At 33.0% G+C, this 15,962-nt stretch overlaps 2 protein-coding genes across 3 annotated transcripts; one reads left to right on the plus strand and one right to left on the minus strand.

The window, feature by feature from the left end:
* The first annotated feature begins 218 nt into the window (after window positions 1–218).
* On the plus strand, window positions 219–5,365 carry LOC126968972 (NADH dehydrogenase (ubiquinone) complex I, assembly factor 6). 2 transcript variants are annotated; one of them, XM_050814230.1, is made up of 5 exons: window positions 219–565; window positions 649–886; window positions 1,024–1,256; window positions 2,813–2,975; window positions 3,342–5,365. In XM_050814230.1, the coding sequence occupies exons 1-5, from the start codon at window positions 438–440 to the stop codon at window positions 3,519–3,521; spliced, it is 942 nt and encodes a 313-aa protein (XP_050670187.1). In that variant the 5' UTR covers window positions 219–437; the 3' UTR covers window positions 3,522–5,365. The 2 variants fall into 2 exon arrangements, with proteins under 2 accessions (XP_050670187.1, XP_050670188.1); XM_050814231.1 differs by having other exon boundaries at window positions 221–565; window positions 645–886.
* Window positions 5,360–8,020, minus strand: LOC126969006 (platelet-activating factor acetylhydrolase IB subunit beta homolog). Its single transcript, XM_050814271.1, has 4 exons — window positions 7,788–8,020; window positions 7,513–7,719; window positions 7,321–7,443; window positions 5,360–6,600 (listed from the first exon to the last, which is right to left on the minus strand). Exons 1-4 carry the CDS (start codon window positions 7,851–7,853, stop codon window positions 6,319–6,321), a joined length of 678 nt encoding a protein of 225 aa, XP_050670228.1. The 5' UTR covers window positions 7,854–8,020; the 3' UTR covers window positions 5,360–6,318.
* Window positions 8,021–15,962: the final 7,942 nt, after the last annotated feature.

Genomic DNA, 15,962 nt, shown 5'->3' on the forward strand with positions numbered 1-15,962 from the left:
TTTTAAATAGTATTAAGTATAATAAAACCATTCAAATCGCAATTTAACTTTTCATAACTCCATACGTTTGACTATGCCTGCATGAATTTACCTTTCCTATTCGATTATTCCTAACTATTCTTTTATTCTGTGACAACTCACTTCACACTTGTTGACACGTATTTACATCCTCTTTGCTTGTCAGTTTTTCACTTGTCAAAGGTTAGTTTAAAAAGCTACCAATTTACGAATTTACCTGCCATGCCATACTATTTAGTTTACTCATCCCGTGCCACTAAATAAATTTTAATAAACAATACTATTTTACTTTTTGCTCCTCTATAATCACAATTATTACATAATAATTACTATCTATCGAGTATCAATAAGGATTTTTATGGTTCCATACTTATTACAGATAATCTAATCCGTTCTATTATAATAAATAGGTTGTTGCAATGCAGCATAATATTCTTAAATATTATGTCATACGTTTCTTTAAACCATCAAATTTCCCCAAACGTAAATTATCTCAAGATTTAACATCAAAACAGGATTCACTTAGTTACTGTGCGAATATTGTAAGGTAATACAAATTGTAATGTATTATTACGGTATATGATATACTGCCTTATGTCTTGGTGCTTTTCATTTAATTTTTTTAGATAGACAGCATGATTATGAAAATTATTTGGCTACATTACTTATGACCAAAAGTCTTCGATCCCCCACTCTTGTTATAAGAGCTTTAAATGCAGAAGTTGCTCGAATACAGGATCAAACTCGAGATCCACAGATAGCTGATATGAGATTGCAATTCTGGCAGGACACAGTAAATCAAATTTTTAAGAAATCCCAAGATCTTTCTAATATACCAGCCAATCCAGTTGCACAAGAATTGTTTAAGGTTTGTCAATGTAAACTATTAATTAAATTAATTAGTGATGCTTTTAATATTGTCAGATATATTAATTTAAGAAAAATGTCAATAATTAATAGCTTTTACTTATAGTGTTACTATGTGAAGTTGTTTAATTTCTTTAGGTATGTTCATGCTACAAGCTGCCACGGAGATACTTAGAAAGGCTAGTACAGTCTCGTAAAAGTATATTGAAAACAAAATACTTTCAATGTATGGAAGATATTGAAAACCACTCGGAGCATGCTGTTTCCTCTGTGTACTATTTAGTACTAAGTATAGCTGAAATAAGTAATGTACATGCTGATCATGCATCTTCACATTTAGGAAAAGCACAAGGAATTGTTAATATATTAAGGTGAGTACAACACATAAAAAGTAAATAAATTGTTGATTTAACCATTTACACCAAAATGCAATAGCTATAGTAATCTAAATAATAAAATAATATAAATGTTATAAGTGATACTTCCTTCTGGTATGACTGTCCACTATAAATAATCATTGATATAGATGAAAAAATATGTGTGTGTACTTATGTATTATGTACATTGTAGCAAAAATCCTTAAAATTATTTATTCATCATGCTATTCCATGTTTGTAGAAAGAACAATATTGTAAAAATCTTGCAACGATGGCTTTGCCAATTAATTATTAAATAACAAATATAGCTGTACAGGCTTGAACCCTTTGCTTATCCTATAATGAGTGAAGAAACCCCAAAAAATAATAATGAATATTGCAAATGTCAAAAAAAACTAGGAACCACCTTCACCCTGTTACTTTTGTGTTACAGTGATGAGTGCACATCTTAAAATTTCACTCTCATAATTTTACCATAACGCGTGTAAAGAAGTAAAACTTCAAGTGATATTTGCTTGATTAGACAATATAATATAGCTGACTGAATAACAGAACAAAACCTCCCAAGTCAAATATGTGAGTTATAGGTTTAATGTAGTTGGTACATTCTGGCATGTATGGTATTTTTTACAATACATACAACATTTCACAATTCCACCTTCGTATGACATGCCACAAGTTAGGATATCATCCCCACCATCTGGATGTGTGGCGGTCCTCCACAGTGCGGTTTTCAAGGAGCTTTCTCCCTTGTACTACAAAGCTGTGGAATGAGCTTCCTTGTGCGGTGTTTCCGGGACGATATGACATGGGTACCTTCAAAAAAAACTCGTACACCTTCCTTAAAGGCCGGCAACACTCTTGTGATTCCTCTGGTGTTGCAAGATAATGTGGGTGGCGGTGATCACTTAACACCAGGTGACCTGTACGCTCGTTTGTCCTCCTATTCCATAAAAAAAAAAAAAAATCTAAAGTACTAGTAATTATTTTGTTGAGACCAGAGTGGCCTTTATCATTACGTTAAGGTTTATAAAAACTTAACTAGCCCACAGCTTTGTCCGTGTGAGTGCAATAATACTATGTCTGTGTCTAGTGTTATAATGTATAGCCTATCCCCCTTATTCATAATAGTCTGCTAGCTTAAAGCATTGCTAATTCTCACTCTGTCTTCTTCTATTGACCTAAGTCAGAATGAGAAAAAACACTCCTAAGCGGCTGTTTAAAGTTAGTGGACCATTATGAATAAGGGGGTATATTTTTTCCCAACCTTAGTAATATACATGCAAAATTTGAAAAACTATAACTAAAATACATAAATTGTATTAACACATTTTAGGTTTTTCTATAAGTTTTTTTTAACACACAGCAAATATTGTTATAAAGAAACATTGTAATGTTCATACCTAATTCACAATAAATTAATCACTTAGACCACAGTTAAAACTTAATATTGAAAAAAATTTAGTTAGGCCTTTATGGTTCTCATGGTAATATAAGTTAACATAGGATAACCTGCTTAAAATTTATTTGTATCAAAAAATTTGTTATAGATCTATTCATGTCTCCAATTACCTAAAATTGGTTTCATTACCAATGGATGTATTGATGAAATATAGTGTAAGTCAAGAATCAGTTTTAAGAGGAATAGACAGTGACTCAATTAGGAATGTGGTATTTGAAGTAGCAAGTCGAGCTAATAGTCATTTACAGAAGGTTAGTATTATAAATGTATCAGAATTAAATAAGTTTGCTTACACACCATTTTGTTTCTACAACATGTAAAGATTTATACAAATGATTTAAGTTTTCTTTAGTGTTAATTCCGTCAAAATTTGTTTTTAAACAATTCGACACGTGTTTCGCCTCTACACGAGGCATCCTCAGGATGTGTTGTCTCGCCAAAATCTGGCAAGAGACTTGTCTCGTGCCAGCAAAATATTGGCGGAATTAACACTAAAGAAAACTTAAATCATTTGTATAATTATGGATTTCCGCAAAGTAACGCCTACTTCAATATTTTTTTTTATGTAAAGATTTATAAAAAACATACAATAAAATATTTTTGTTTTGTTTTTTCAGGCTAGAAGTATTGAAGTGCCGAAAGAAACTCATCAAATATTTTTACCTGCTGTTGCTATAGAAAAATACCTTAAGAAGTTGGAGAAAGCAAATTTTAATATATATGATGTATCTTTGCAAAGAGGAAATCCAACATTACCTTTCCATTTATACTATATCAGGTTATTGAATAAATACTAATAATATACTAGTCAAAACAAAATAAGGGCCACCACGTTTTTACAGTATTCTCATGAATTGTTGAGGTTTAAAGGTTGATCAATGATTCGATTGGATAAATTGATTGATTTTTATTGTGGACAGCATGAAATAATGATGCAAACAAATGAAACAAGAAATTATCTCCACTTTTTCAAAAAAATTGCATTTTTTCAAAAATAATTAGTGAGGAAAAAAAATGGGTTGATTTGTGACTTTCCTCAACATCTAGTAAGCCCTCCTCATTTTCTAATGCACTCTTGAAGCCTAGAAAGTACTCTCCACCAGGTGTACCACTGTTTCTTGAGGAATTTGTTCCCAGCTTCATTTCTGAATGTTTATTAGCTGTCTTTCATTGTGCACGGGTTGGTTTGTGTTTCAGTAAATCCCACATGACATGGTCAATGGGATTGAGATACTGACTGTTTGCAGGCCAGGGCAACACCTGTAAACCAACCAGCCTCCTCTTAGGGCTTCTCTGTTGGCCCAGCTGCATGATCGCGAGCATTATCGTGCGTCAGATGGAATCTTGCACCGATTCTATGTGAATATGAGACCACATGGGGTCTAATGATCTCCTCGATGTAACATTGAGCTGTTATTGTGCCTTCGTTTAAAATTTCTAGCTCGGTACTGCCTGACATAGAGATTTCTCCCCATACCAAAACATTGGAGCCCCCAAATCTGTCACTTTCATGGATACAAGCATCCGAAAATCGCTCACCTTTACGCCTCCAGCCCCTTATACGACGGTCCATTATCACTAAAAGTTTAACTTTACACTCATCCGTAAACAATACTGTCCTCTAATCATTCATATCCCATGCAAGATGCTGACTTGTGATCGATAATAGGTTTGCATGAGTAGCACTTGTTAATGGTATCCACACTACGCGTCTCCTGGAGAACTGCTGGTCGTCGTGTAAGCGATTTCTAATGGTTTGATCACTAACTCGTGTACCGATCGCCTGCCGCAAACGGTTTTGTATGGAGCGGTCTGTGATACAGGGTTCTTTGCGCGCAGTCAAGCGCACGTAGCAGTCCTATTGTGCGGTATTGCTCATACTGCCAAAGCCTTGTCTCCTGGTTAGACTCCCAGTCTCCTGAAAACGATTCCAAACATTCTGGATCGCACGCCGGAAAAAACGCAGCTGCAACGCCACAGAACGCTGCGCATGGCCTTCTTGAGGCAATTAGTTACGGTTGGCAAGTCCATATGATGTTGAATTCTCGGCATAACTGTCTTAAAATGTTAATTCAGCCACTAGTTAAACAAAACTTACAGTGTTCTTGACAGAATCGTCAATTTGACTGAGTTGAAATGGGATAGAATCAAGTGTTTCCAATAAATTATTAAAAACTACCCACTTTAAACAATTATGCAGGTGGAATATTCAAAAAATTGTGTGTAAATAAATAAGTTAACACCACGATAAATAATCCATAAAAAATAAATTATCACCAACAAGTCAAAAAAATCAAGTGACCCGGCCCTTATTTTGTTTTTGACTAGTAATATAATCACACCTCTCTCCAATGTAGGTAGCAGATATTACTGATCTCCATTTACCATGGATGGCCTTTTCTTCCTTACTCATCACACAAGTTCCCTTATTCACGTTGTGGAACTCTGAAATGACATACCATCCATAGTAATCCTTTTGAAACGGATTTGATTGGATTCTGTAATGTGTTTCATATAAATATTTAAAGGTAGATTACTTTCTAAACCGTAAAATAAATACTTTTGGAATTCGATGGGTATATTTTAGAAGCTGAAAAGTAGTTATAATGACAAAATGTTAAATAAAATAAACATGTAGAAATTGCATTTTTATTTCCAAAAGCATGCATTACACATTACGAATAAATAATTACTGAGATTCAAGCAAGTTTGGCCACCAGAGTCACTTAATTCTATATTTTGGTATGCAATATATAGCATCTAGTTTCAGATTTTTGCATTATACATTATAAAGTTAAACAAACAATACATAAAAAGGAAAATATTAACTGAACAAGAAAATGTCTAATTATATTGAGTTAGGGATATTGCAATAAAATACACTATCCTCTAAAAAATACAGTATTTAAAATAAGTTGGATTTTATGTCTCTACTTTGTATCCCACCGAGTTGGGGATGGCTGAAAACCAGTGCATGTATGTTATATGCAAGGTGAGCCTACTCCCCTTTGTCAAAATTTTCTGTACATTATCTTGATTTGAAGGCAATAAATATTAAAATTACATAGGTAACCATTGTACAGTTTTATCAGCATCTAGGAAGCTTTACCAGACATAATTCTTTGGTTATTACAACTATATTTGGTACATTATAATTTAAAAAGATCATTAACAAATCAAAGCCTTATCAATCACACCATAACTAAACCTCACTTATCACATAAACATAGTATAAAAGAACACATACATACATAACTCTGTGCAAAATATTGCCCAAATTGAAAACAAACAATAAAAATTTCAAAAAGACATATTATAGCATAACATTAACATATTTTCATTACATTAATCTTACTTTTCATAAGAGAAAAATATAAATTAATTTTATATTTCATTAAATATTTGTTTTGATCCAAACAAGAAGTTTAAATTTTGTTTGTTATACATGTTAGGATTATACATTAAATGCAAAAAGTACACAGCCAATAAATACTTAATCTGGAATGTGCAGGTAATAATTTAAATAATTTTTAACTTAAAGCTTTATGAAAAAATTAAGTACTGCTTACTACAAATATTACAATCATTAAATATTTACTCAGAAGGTGTTAAGTCTTTTTCTGGTCCAAACTCCAACAGTAACTGTTGGAGAAGATCATAAACAGGCTCAAAAACTTTTCGAAATTTTGCAGTTGTTGGTATAAGATAATCGTACAAATCATGATGACTTATAGTACCATCACTTTGTACAAACCCTTTATCTATAGGTACCATTTCAATGTTTTTTAATTTTTTTGCATGTGTTTTTAAGAGTTGATTCACCTTACAGTTTTTTTCTCGTAACACATTTGGATGTTGACCTCGCGGTAAAAGGCTCTGTAAGAAAATGATATTTATGAAAAGAATAATTTAGTTAAGATAAAAGGAAATAAATTGTTAAATCATTACAAACCAAAATACTAGTCATAGTAAGGTCTAATATAATCAAGTCTATACTGTGTCAATCATGCTTAACATCTAGGCATAAAAGGCATTTATTTTCTCAAAATTGATTCCTTTAGAATTCTTCTTGATGTCATTTCTTATAACTACTAGATACTACTACCGCTTCGGAAACAAATGGCGCTCTGAGAGAGAAGAAGCGGCGCAAGAAACTCTCCGAGCATTCTTTTTTTGCACTCTTTTCAATAAAAATATTCAATATTGTACAATCATTTCTATCGCTAAAAAATCTAGTCCAATCTAGTCCCAGGCTGTCGATCATTTAGATATAGTGGAGTAATAGGATTTACGACAGAGTCATTTTTTTATAAAACATTTAAATTTATTTATAGATAATGCCTGAACAGTGGCTGGGACTTTATTATAGAAGTGTATACATTTACCCTTAAAGCTATTATGTATCTTATGAAGCCTACTAGAATTAGTTACAAGCAATCCCTTATTTAGACACTTTTCAACATACATGGAATGTTTAACATGACAGTTGAATTGCTTTTAGATACAAAAATATGTGTTGCAGCAGTAAAAAACAAAATCCAATGGAATAAATGTTAGTTGACAACATGTTACCAATATTCCAATTGTGATACTTACCGGTAATACAATAGAGACATCTGGGTGCTTCTCTTGAATTATTTGAATGATTTTTAAAATACCTTCACATACTTCGTCTGCTGTATGTTCTACATTACTTGTGCCCACATGTAAAACTATCACCTTAAAAATAAGTTATTATTAGTAGGACAATTAGGGCAAGATTTCATTCAATCTCAGAAAATAATATACCTTAGGTTCTACATGTTCTAGTTCTCCATTTGTTATGCGCCACAGAACATTCTGTGTTTGGTCTTTATGAATGCTAAAATTGAGGCAGTGTAAGGGAGCAAACCATTCGTTCCATATTTCTGTATGTTCTAAAGCTTGAAGTATTGAGTCGCCGATAAAAATTACATCAGCGTCTTTTCCTCTAGCTTCACAGACGAAACGATTATGCTGTAAACGTAAACAAGAATTAACATAACAATAGCTTATTGTATCGCGTGGTTCTTTAGAATACATACAATGCTCATCCATCGGTCATCGCCTTCAGTATCCTTTTGAGGTGTCGCTATTGTACACGGATTCATATTTTACTTAAGATACTACTAGCTACTTAGCTAGTAACAAAGGGGTGAAATATTACAAATAATTTTGATTAAAGTGAAAAGTAACGCCTATTCAATATACATAACAATAATAATTTAATAGTTTAACTGTTTACTGTACCTATGGCTGTATGCCTACATAAAATTAATATAATTACCTACAAGTACAAAGAGGATGTAGATACGATGTAATAAGAACTCGAAGCGGGACCACAGAACACTTACCTACTCTAGCGAGGGCTGGACTGCCTAAGTAAAAATTGAAATTTGGTTTATTATGAAACGTGCAGTGATTTGACTTAAGTTTGAAATATTAATAACAATTAAAGTGTAAGTTTAAGGCGATGAAGTATTATCCGGCTAAGTTTGAAAGCGAATAGTTGCTTAAAACGTAGTGGATTTGGGCTATCTCCGTTTTTACAAGATTATACCCGTCATCTGTCAATATATCAATGACTGCACGTTTCATACAATGCATACAATCCCTTTTTTCATAGTTTCGCTAGTACATTAACGACTCAAAAAAAAGATGGTGTGACTTATCATCGGCAATGTTATTTTGGAACGAAGTTCCTTATCGCACGTTGCGAAAGGGAGCTAGAGGGAACAAATTATTAAGACCAAAAGTTTTAATGACACTTTTAGCTATAGTTGTAAGCCGTGCGGCGTTATTGAATATATTATCATTTTAAATTATGGGATATAAATAATTATATATATTGGTATATTATATATATTAATATACTTATATCTCATATTTGGTATAATAATATAATTTATTAAAAAATAAAAAAACATTGCGTGCGTACACAGTACTTTTTCGTTTCATCGACTTTAAAATCACTATGATAGTAAAGAAGTTTTCACTTTAATAGTATGCATATTTCTGTCTCATTCTTTGCCGGCTTCATCCTACACATTTTTGTATTTGTGTCTCTTACCTGTCGTTTTTTCTGTTGCATCCGGTTTGAAATCACAACGATTCTAAAGAAGTTTAACTTCAATAAAGCTTTCATCATCAATATTATTATAATTATTTAACTTATAAATAATAGTATATATTTATATTTAGTTAATATTAACTAAATATAAACAATATATTATAATATTATTATAGTATTTAATTGCTATAATTTCTTGTTTATAATTATTATTATTGTTTTATTACAATTAATTATTAATAATTATTGTATATAATATAGGTGCCCTTTTAAATAATATTAATTGTATATTACAATTCCTTCACTAATTAATCGGATGGAACGAAGTTCCTTTCCGAAAAACTTGAAAGGTATCAAGACCTTTCAAGTTTTTTTTATTTATTTAAGATTGATATGGACAAAGCGGAAGTTTAATAAAACGAATATTTTTTCATTAAATATGGTACAATATTATTTAAACGTAGTGTTTAAATTCTCTTTGATATTATTGACAAGTCCCCAGACAAGACCCGCTTGTCAGAATGGGACAGATGAAACGACACAGTCAGAAATGAAAACAATAGAGTCGCTCTTTTTAACCGACTTCAAAAAAGGAGGAGGTTCTTAATTCGTCGGTATGTTTTTTATGTTTGTTACCTCAGAACTTTCGACTCGGTGAATCGATTTTGATAATTATTTTTACATTTTAAAGCTAGTGCTTCCCGTGTGGTCCCATAGAAATTTGGTACAGATCTAACAGTGGCCACCATGAAAAAACCATAATTTTTAAATTTACTGTAAGTATGTGTGCAACAAATTTACTTTTTTTCTTTTTTTATTGGAAAGGATATACTTCAAAGGTAGTTTGGTTCTGCTTATGGGATCTATAACAAAGTAACGGAAGTCTTCAATTCTTAGGAGCAAATTAACGATACTAACCCGAATCTTTTTATGCTATCCGGATATTTGAGGCACTTACCGTAACGTCGTTATGGTTAAGTAATTGTCGTAGTCGAATATGATGATGATCAATGGAACTCATTAACGACTCACAGTAAAGGTGCGATCTGTGGCTGAATTTCTGCAGAATGTCTGCTGAAACTGTTTGTAATAAAATTGCAATACGCTTACGTTCATTGATGCATTGCAAAATTTAGTAGATCTACACAAATTGAAACAATTTATTAGTTAGTGTAGTTCAGATTCACTAAAAATGTAAAATAAAAAAAATTACCAAAAAAACAACCGACTTCAAAAACACTATTCCAAAACAAGAGATATAATATGCACTAAAAGTATAAAAATAATTACGTATAATCTAATTCTTGTAACGATTATTGTTATTTTTGGAGTCGGTTGTACAATTTTCTTTTAATGGCCTAGTGAACAATGATTATTAATATTTTATTTTGTGTTATGTGAACGGCTTAAAATACGTGAACAATTAGCTATTTACACGTTATCACGGAAGTATCGTTAACTAGTGATAATTGATACTTATTTACATCGCAAATTTGTAAAAGCTAATTTTCTTCAGCTTTCCCGTACCTGGTGTAAAGTGATCACCGCCGCCCACATTGTCTTGCAACACCAGAGGAATTACAGGAGCGTTGTCGGCCTACATATATCAAAAAGATACCCTGGAAAAGATATCTAAGTCTATTTAAATTTTTATTAAATTTTATTAATATTATTAAAATTTGACAAATTTAATTTAATTCAAGGAACTTAACATTAAAATAATCAATTTAACTAATTATTTTATGTAAATAAAAATATTATATTTGAGTATTACTTTCTCTCATTAGATTACCTTAACTTATTAAATCCAAATCCCTATAAAACGCAAAGAAGTAACAAATATAAACACAAGCCAATAAATAAACATACAAAGTTTCCCCTTTATAATAAGAATGTGATTTTTTAATAACAACCTAAAAAACCTGCTGGTTACCTATAAATTATACACAAAGAATTTTATATACTGTAATCATCAATCGACATGTAAAGCCAAACAATAAATTTAATAGCGGATGACGTAATATTTACATCCTCCTTGCTAAAGAGTGTAAGCAACGGGCTAAGGAGCTCTCAGGAGGGCAATTCTGTTAATTGAAAAAATTGTAATTGCACTGCTACGCTTGTCATTTGGGTCGTGCAGTTGAAGTGCAGCAGAGCTATTCCACTAAAAACTTCAACTTCACTGCAAGCTGCAACGCGCTGCCTGTCAATAAGATCAAATTTTGACAAATCGGGATTACACTACGCAGATCTGCAGGGCAATTCTTTTAAATAACATTAATAACTTGCTACTTGTTTAAATACAGCAATTGGAATATGTGCAGGTATGTAAACCACGCAAAGATTAATAATAAACCCATTTAAATGGAGACGCACCCACAGATCTTCAAGATCAGTATCGTTGACGTTTAAAAGTTCGTAGTTTATATGTTTTGATAAAGCAATTAGCACTCCACCTCCATGATCTTTGTAATGCTTTTTCAAGAAATTCGAATCCCTATCCCGCCTTATTACTCGATATCTAGCATAAAAAATTTCTGAAGAAAATACAGCATCAGTTAGCCACGTGTCACATAAACATATTACATCAAAGTCAGTACATAATATAGTGTTAAAAATATCTATACATTTAGTATTCATACCTCTAATATTTTGCAAATAGACTATCAGACCCATAGTTGGTCGTAAGATGAACTAAAAGAACCTTGACATAAAAAATAAACTAATATTCTTAAACTATTTTATCTAAAGATTGGGAAGATTTTATGAGGATATAGCGGGAATTTTCGTCCTTTCTTACATAGGTGTGACCATCGCGAATCCACACAAACTTATTTTTACTCTCCTTTGCCTTCAGCCGAGTAGCAGCTTGGAGAGACTTGTTCGCAGGTGACAGATGTTCAGCAACAGCGATCTATCTCCACCAATGCCCACGACGTTCGTGTTGAGTTTATTAGAGGGATTCGATTTTTTTATACCGAGACACGCAAGAGAGAAATTCATCGCGGCGCCTAGGCGTCAATTTAGCCGCGATTGTTCGCGGTTTCTTGTTGTCTTTATTAATTTTGGCAACTCTGGTAACTTTCACAACATCGTAATCTTCAAGCTTTAATGATACAGTGTTTCTGCTTTATTATGCTTACCAAATTCTCAGATTTGGACTCATTAACACCGTGTATCTCAATATTACATTCACTCAACTGCTCTTCTAAAAATCTTACTGTCTCATTTAGTCTACTGATTTCCGCAATATTTTTATTAACAAGCTCATCATGACGTTGACTGTCAAGCACTAACTTTTCCACTTTGATGCTGAAATCATCATACTTTTCACTCAGAAATGTAACAGAGCCTTGAAGTTCTTTCAGCCGCCCTTCCAAAGGCGATATTACTGTCGTCATTTGAGCTACAATCATCTGCGGTAGTTTCTTCTTCATAGCTTGGACTATCTCATTTTTAAGTGTGGTCAATTGAGCATCGGAAATAAATTGTGATAATACGACGGCTTCATTATTAGTTTCACTAATAAACGACGGACTGCCACTATCTGTTGACTCAGTTCATGTTATTGTTTGTGAAAAAAATTACGGGACGTTTTATAGTGTTATCAATGGTGTCATGTAGTCACTACATATTATAAAACAAAGTCCTCTGCCGCGTCTGTCTGTCTGTCTGTTTGCAATAAACTCAAAGACTGTTGCACTGAGTTTCATGCTTTTTATTATTTGTTAAGTTTTTTTTATAGATTTTTATACACATTACGATGTTCGTTAGTGGTGTCGGAAAAAAGTAATCTATCTGGAATCTTTCAACGAAACCACTGTCTAAACCTGTTGAGATATTATAACAAATTAATGTATGGTGGAATTGTGTATCTTATATAGGTCAACAGGATAGCCCGCGATGGCATATGTATATATTTATGGCACCTTAATACTTTAAAAAACGGTAGTTGAAGGGTATGATCATTCAGATATACGTTTTTGTTTGATTTTTAACTCATTAAATTAGATTAAACATTTCCGATGGCTTTAGGCTACATTATTCCCGAATCCATAATTTTTTTTCCATTGGCGGAACAGCGTCTGTCGGGTCAGCTAGTCTCATATAAATATTGTTGTTTTAAAATAAGGAACTGTTTGCTGACTTAATTGTAATTTGCTTAATAATTTGTATTAAGTAATTCTGTTGAATTTTTCATCATTCTAAATAAGGGACATCATTTATTAGGTGATTTCATTGTAATTTGCTAAATAATTTGTATTACATTGTATTAATTTTATCCTAATTCTAAATAAGGGAATTGATTTATTTGGTGACTTCATTGTAATTTGCATGACTTTGTGTTGAATTTGTAGGTACTTGTTCTACTTTACGTAATAAACCTACTAAAACAGGAATAAAAAATCACTTACGCACTTTCATACAGTCCTTAAGCATATAAATAATAGTTTGGCATGTTACCTTGATTGATTGATGAGCAGTAAGATACATTATAGCAGAAAATTTTAGATCTTTATATTTCTTCCAGTAGCAAGATAAGTAATGTTACCTACTGCAAGTTTTTCTTCAGGTGTTATACTTGTCCTCATACATGTATCTTGTTTGGTTATATATGGAGTTATCATACATCGTAACATTTTTTCCCCCATCCTGAAGTAGTTTTTATAATTATCTGCTTCAGTAGTTAGTTGAATTTCATTTTAGTGTAACACCTCTTTTGTGCTACCACCATTTAATCCAGGGCCTTTTTCGAATCCTTTTCTTCAATGTTAATGCCAAAACTAGGGACATAACTGCTTTAACTTTACGTAAATACATGACGACAGTTGTTAACGCGGCTGCTACAGTACGCAGACTGAAAAACATAAGAAAATATTAAGATTGACTGTGTAATGTTGTGACCAGATCCTGTGATCCGAGCTCGCGATCAAAGCATAGCGCTCCCGATCTTAATTGACTGTATACGGGTCGCCTAAGCTTGGTGGTCTACTTAAACGCGACATAGTCTCACTGGGTATACCTTCCATAGAAGCCGTAGTACGAAGAATATAATCTAGTTAATATTCTAGAATAAACATTTAACATCACATTCACAGAGTACATTATAATATGGGTTAAGGTATGAAATTGTCGTTATATTGTAATTGGTACTTCGAATTGCCGTAGAACCTTCATGGTTTGAGATTTTTGACTCAAATATTTCATTCTATGTAGTTCTTCTTTTTAAAAATAAAAAATGTGCAAGATTCGATTATTGAATTTCAGTTTGCTTTTTTATTCAGCTTGGACAAGAAGGATACTTTTTGAATACGAGTTCCAACGCGGAACTAACATGGCAGATACAGCTCGCATTATCTATGTTGCGATTAGAGAGGGGACTGCTAATGAACGCAACGCTTTCGTGATGGAAACTTTGATTTAAAGAACAAACCACGTCGAAGACCGCCCACGCAGGTGAATAACAATGAATTGAAACAGATGGTGGAGCCGATCCAAGCCAAACTACCCAAGAAATAGCGGCATGGTTTAATGTTACCTTACCAAGAATATTGACTCATTTTCGTCAAAAAAAAAAAAAAATTAAAAATGGGTACCTCATGATTTGACTGATCTGCAGAAAGAAACGCTTGTGGAAACTTGTGTTGCCTTATTGAATTGATACAAAAATGAAGAAATATTGGATCGAATTGTGAACTGCGATGAAAAGTGGATTCTTTACGATAACCGTAGGCGAAAAATGCATTGGATGACCCCAGGTCAAACGCTGCAACAGTGTCCTAAAACAAAGCTTATCAATAAAAAGGTACTGGTAACCGATTGGTGGTCTCAGCATGGTGTTATTCACTATAGCTTTCTTCGATTTGGTCAAGCAATAACGGCAGATGTCTACTGTGACGAACTCCTACTCATGAATCAATCTTCACTAGTATTACTCCATGATAGCGCGAGAGCTCACACAGTACTTTTAACTCTACAGGAACTGCAATTAGAAACCATTCGTCACTCACTGTATTCGCCATATTTTGCTCCAACCGTTTACAATTTTTTTCGTGATTTATAGTAATACATAATTATATATATTTATAATTCTTTTAACTAAGTATTAAAATATAGAAAATAATTAAATAGAAAAATAATTGATGTTACAAGGTACAATTTAGGTTGCTGGCAGTCTTTTGTTGTTGTGCGAAGTGACTGTGCGTTTTTGGTGTGCTCTCTGTTATTTTTATTCTGACCCGGCTTTTTTAATGGACAGATCTTACTGACTACGTTCACCTGGCTATAAATTGGACTCCGATTGCTTAACGGTTAGTAAACAAGAACAAGACAAGACTGGGTAAGACTAATGTAGTCTTACCATGTCGAAACGGGGGAAAATGCTAAGCAGTCAATCTCGCGAATGTGAATCAGTTATCGATGTGCCTCTTGTACCATTGACGCAACCGAGAGAACGCGTTGCCGAAGCATTGGGTATAGGGAAGAGCACAGTTACTAAAATTCTGAAAGAGAAATATGGACCATCAGGCTGAGAAGATAATACTTAACGAACACCGAAAAAAAGAAAGAGGGACAAGAAAATTGTTGGCGTTGATAATTTTGATGCTGCTGCAATTCGCAACCACATTTATGGATATCACCCGAGAAATGAATATCCTACAAGGGAAAAGCTAAGGAGTTCATTAAAAAACGCAGGCTTATTTTTTGGCGGTAAATCGTCTCTATCAAAAGTTTTGAAATCGATTGGCTTTAGATTTATATATAAAATGGGACAAGCGGAAAATCCTGCTAGAACGATACGATATTATTTTGAAGAGAGTAATATTCTTACGTCAAGTAAATAAAATTATAGATTGGGATAATGTTGTGCTTATTGACGAAACATGGTTGAATGCGAATCATGAGGTTTCGCGGACATGGACCGATGATACAGCGGCCTCCACCTGAAAATGTCCATCGGGAAAAGGAGCCTGACTTATTATATGTCACGCGGGATCAGCTTCTCAAGGTTTTATTCCAGAATGCCTCCTCGCGTTCGCCTCTAAAACTACAAAAGTGATTACCATGAGGAAATGAACTTTGAGGTTTTATAAGAGTGATTCGAGAAGCTAGTAAGCTTAGAAACCCCATCGAAAATTTCAATGGACAA

The sequence above is a fragment of the Leptidea sinapis genome, chromosome 17, assembly GCF_905404315.1.
Source record: "Leptidea sinapis chromosome 17, ilLepSina1.1, whole genome shotgun sequence".
Lineage (NCBI taxonomy): Eukaryota > Metazoa > Arthropoda > Insecta > Lepidoptera > Pieridae > Leptidea > Leptidea sinapis.

What these genes read in the sequence shown, in the direction of transcription:
- LOC126968972 (XM_050814230.1), top strand. Translation starts at nt 438, where the DNA reads ATGCAGCATAATATTCTTAAATATTATGTCATACGTTTCTTTAAACCA. An exon ending in TTGCACAAGAATTGTTTAAG is followed by an intron (nt 887 to 1,023) that starts GTTTGTCAATGT and finishes TAATTTCTTTAG; the next exon opens with GTATGTTCATGCTACAAGCT. An exon ending in CTAATAGTCATTTACAGAAG is followed by an intron (nt 2,976 to 3,341) that starts GTTAGTATTATA and finishes TTGTTTTTTCAG; the next exon opens with GCTAGAAGTATTGAAGTGCC.
- LOC126969006 (XM_050814271.1), bottom strand. Translation starts at nt 7,853, where the DNA reads ATGAATCCGTGTACAATAGCGACACCTCAAAAGGATACTGAAGGCGAT. An exon ending in ATGACCGATGGATGAGCATT is followed by an intron (nt 7,720 to 7,787) that starts GTATGTATTCTA and finishes TTACGTTTACAG; the next exon opens with CATAATCGTTTCGTCTGTGA. An exon ending in ATGTCTCTATTGTATTACCG is followed by an intron (nt 6,601 to 7,320) that starts GTAAGTATCACA and finishes ATTTTCTTACAG; the next exon opens with AGCCTTTTACCGCGAGGTCA.